At 52.8% G+C, this 3,577-nt stretch overlaps 2 protein-coding genes across 2 annotated transcripts; both read right to left on the bottom strand.

The window, feature by feature from the left end:
* Window positions 1-99: 99 nt before the first annotated feature.
* On the bottom strand, window positions 100-1,839 carry TEOVI_000142000 (uncharacterized protein; the record flags this gene model as incomplete). Its single annotated transcript, XM_067224650.1, has 1 exon — window positions 100-1,839. One exon carries the CDS (start codon window positions 1,837-1,839, stop codon window positions 100-102), a length of 1,740 nt encoding a protein of 579 aa, XP_067080751.1.
* Window positions 1,840-2,704: 865 nt separating this feature from the next.
* On the bottom strand, window positions 2,705-3,505 carry TEOVI_000141900 (uncharacterized protein; the record flags this gene model as incomplete). Its single annotated transcript, XM_067224649.1, has 1 exon — window positions 2,705-3,505. The coding sequence occupies one exon, from the start codon at window positions 3,503-3,505 to the stop codon at window positions 2,705-2,707; it is 801 nt and encodes a 266-aa protein (XP_067080750.1).
* Window positions 3,506-3,577: the final 72 nt, after the last annotated feature.

Here is a 3,577-nt window from a genome sequence, read left to right as displayed (position 1 = left end):
ATATATATATATATGGATGTATATAAAGCCTTCCTCAGAAGAACGAAAGTTTTTTCTTAGCATGTTCGAGTGAAAGCTAACTAGGTGAAGCGTCAGCGCCTAGTCAGAATCACTGTCACTGTCACTAGCAACCGCGAATTTGTTCAAGTTCTTATTCGCCAAATCTCCAGCACTGGCGGTGGTTTCCGCCTGCGCCAGTGACGCTCCGGAAACGGCGGAACCCGGGGGTTCTTGGCCAGTAAGCGATTCCATAGACTCTCTGGCCCTGGACTGAGAATCACTGGCCTTTCTTCGCTTCGGTAAAGAGTTCCTCGCTCCCGTACTGCTCACGGACGGGTTTGCAACGTCCGATGCCGAAGCACGGCCGACAGACAATTTCGCTTGCCCAGGACTTCCCTGGGCGTTGCTCGCCGACACCTCCTCAGCGGTGCCACGCGTCGACACAGAAAGTCTTTTCTTCACTTGGTTATCCTCAGACAACTTTTCCTCCCTCCTGGAAGCCTGCACGCTTGAGAGTTGGGAAGAGCGCTGTGTATTATTCGACATTTCCACGCAACCGCCCTTCATCCCTACTTCCGGGTTGTGATCTTCAGCACCAGCAGCCGCGCCCGATGGGGAACGGACCCCCGCGCCACATTCCGTTTTCCCTATTGCCCCTTTAGAAGAAACCTCAGCGGATTTGCCTCCTTCGCTTCTTTGTACGCCCTCCCCTCTGCTTTTGCCCTTCCCTGAGACATCTTCTTCGTCAGCATCTCCCTCACCATCTTGGTTTTCCCTAGGCCCCTCTTTCAAGTCCCCTGTAATATTTTCACCAACGCCAGGGGGAGGAGGCGGCAAGCCTCCGTCCCTTCTACGATATGTTTTTGCGTATTGGTACATAGTTGATCGTTCCTTACGCGTCTGGAGTCTATGCGTATTTAAACCAAGAAACCGCTTTTCCTCCGGGGTTAGGAAAACGGCCACCAGTTCGTTCGTCGCATTCGTCAGCCACCGTACGGAATTAGACAGTCCCTTTAGTGCCTCCTGTTGCTCTTCCGATGGAGAGGCAACCGGTGCAACCTCCCCTCGAACGTCTTTCGCTCGTCGGGGATCAAGGCGCATGGCGTCTGTAACAGATTTCACAACCGTTGTGTCCACTTCCTTGCTCAGCACCTTCACTGCCTCAACCATATGCAACAGGGCGTCCGTCACCTCCCGACGGTGCCGAATGCACTCCACACGTTTGATTTTCGAGGCCTCCATGTTAATTGGCTGGACGACGCGTGCGGTATTGTGGGTTCTTCGACTGGTTTGTTCACCGCTGGAGGTTCGGCGAGTCACCCCGGGAACACTTGAAGAGGTATCACCGGGTAGTTGTGTACGCTCCCCCATGGAGTGTGCGTCCAACACACAAGATGCACTGCGCCCCTTGCGACCACTACGGGGGCGTTCTTCACATCTCTTGCCAGGCGCCCCAGTTTCCTGCAGAGGTCCACCACAGCTTGAACACACCCTGACAACAGGCTTGCCGGGAGGAATTCTCCTTTGCTTTGGGAGATGCTTCGCCAAAACTTTGGAAGAACTTAGCAGCTCCCTCCCAGCGACCGCGAGTGGCTGCTCCGCCAACTGCGCTGCCTCCACAGCCTCCATCACATCTGTCTTTGGACCACTCCCCCGCAGTGGCAAAAGCATGCGAGGAGCACAGCAGCCGCTCGTAACGCTCCGCGACCTTGAACACCTTTTCGGTGTCGTTGGAAGAACAAGCGCCAATGCCTGTCGCACACACGGTGGTACATACCGCCACTCACCTCTGCCATCCTCGATCTCGTGTTTAATATCCTCGGGAGAGGCCACATGCATCAGCAAGGCGGTTACCAACCACTGGGTACAGCGAACGCGACCTGCTCCTTCCTTTCACTCGCCTTCTCGCGTCTCTTTATCTATTTTTCTTCCACTTCCTTACCCACGCCTCGACCCTTTATCCCCCTACTTTTTGTCTTGTGTCTTTCTATTGGGCCTCAGTGTCCCTTGACGTTGTCCTTCGCCTTTAAAGCGGGCACCTCCACAACGGCTGCTATGAGGTTATGCACAGTGAAAAAAAAAAGGATCAAAAGATCACAGAACAGTTGTCCTACTTTTATAAATGTGATCATCGCTGAAAGAAAGAGAATACCTGCATCCTGAATTTGAAGCATAAGCAATAATTAGTCAGTGCGGACGAGGCGCCAACTCCATTCTCCCGCCAATCGGGTGGCCCAGGTACAGCATGTGCGCCCTAAAACTCAAACACGAGCGCGGTTGTCTATCCACAAGCATGCATCTATGAGTGTATATATGTATGCATACATATATTTTCGCTTTCCCTTCATACAAAAACAATGAGACAGTCGATGCACGCAGAAGTTTGTTCCCTGTTGGCAGCTTTATCAAGAAACTCTCCCTTTTCCAATCAAAACATCAAGAAACAAAACGGACATCCCAGAAGTGTTGTGTTGGTTACGACAGAAGAAACGTAACTCACTAACCCTAACCCTCAAGTTCAACTGCAGCCCAGAGAGGAGACAAATATCCCATCGGGCACCACGAACGGTAGATACTAACCTCGCCTCTTTGAAGTTGGTTTACCGCTGCAAACGGCTCCTAACGTCAGTGCCATTTCCACCGCTGGAACGCACGTGGCATGACTTCGTCAAAAAAAAAAAGGAAAGGGAAGGGAAGGGAAGGCCTACCGTCGAGCAGCATATGCTCTAAAACGCTTCAATCGCGCCTCTGTTTCGTCCGGCCTGAGAGTTGGCCTCCGCGCCGAGGCGCTACGACGCCCATGGTTGCTTGAGTCGTCTTTATTGCTTTGCCGTCCACGACTACTTGAATTGCGCCTGGTGCTAGGCGCAGCGGCGTACCGCAAGACGTCTTCCCGTGGTAGTCTCAGTGGGTCTAGCCCCATCGACAACTTCTCTTCATCTGATAGAACACACGCGGCAAAACGTACCGAGCTCGAACGTAACACCTCCATGTTGTTGTTCATTTCCTGTAGCAACGTCTCCAGTCCTTCTAGCCGCTTAAGCGACTCGCCCTCAATAACCACGTCGTTGGGAATCAGGTCACTCCCACTTAGTCCGTTTTGTTGCTGCAGGTCAATCACAAACTCAGGATCCAACTGAAGCGCCGTATACCACAGTGCGCCTAGCTGGTTGCGCATCACTTCCCGAAGCATCTCCACAGTGTTGTGGAATTGCGCGTAACTTCGCACAGCCTCAGCACGCAAGACCGCCGCATCCTCAAAAGTCTGAACACTCCGATGAAGAAACTCTTCTGTCAGCTGCGGTACTACGATTTTGTTCGCGCACGTGCTTTTCGCCCTTGAGGGATTCCTATTTGGAGTCAAACGACGTCGTGATTCACCCGGTAGAGCGCCAACAATGGCCGAGGCCAGAGCCTCACGCACGCATCGGGGCACCTTGCTCCATTCATTTTCTCCCTTTGGAGCGGACTGTGACACCCTCCTCCGGGAATTACTCCTCTCCATCTTCTAGTCGGAAACTGCTTTAGCGCGCCAACGTGCGTGGGGCGCAAAACAACAACCAAAACAAAAAGAAAA

The sequence above is a fragment of the Trypanosoma equiperdum genome, assembly GCF_001457755.1.
Source record: "Trypanosoma equiperdum strain OVI genome assembly, contig: ctg_356, whole genome shotgun sequence".
In the NCBI taxonomy this organism is placed as follows: domain Eukaryota; phylum Euglenozoa; class Kinetoplastea; order Trypanosomatida; family Trypanosomatidae; genus Trypanosoma; species Trypanosoma equiperdum.
The sequence above is the reverse complement of the archived record's forward strand: the minus strand, read 5'-3'. Positions and strand labels throughout refer to the sequence as shown.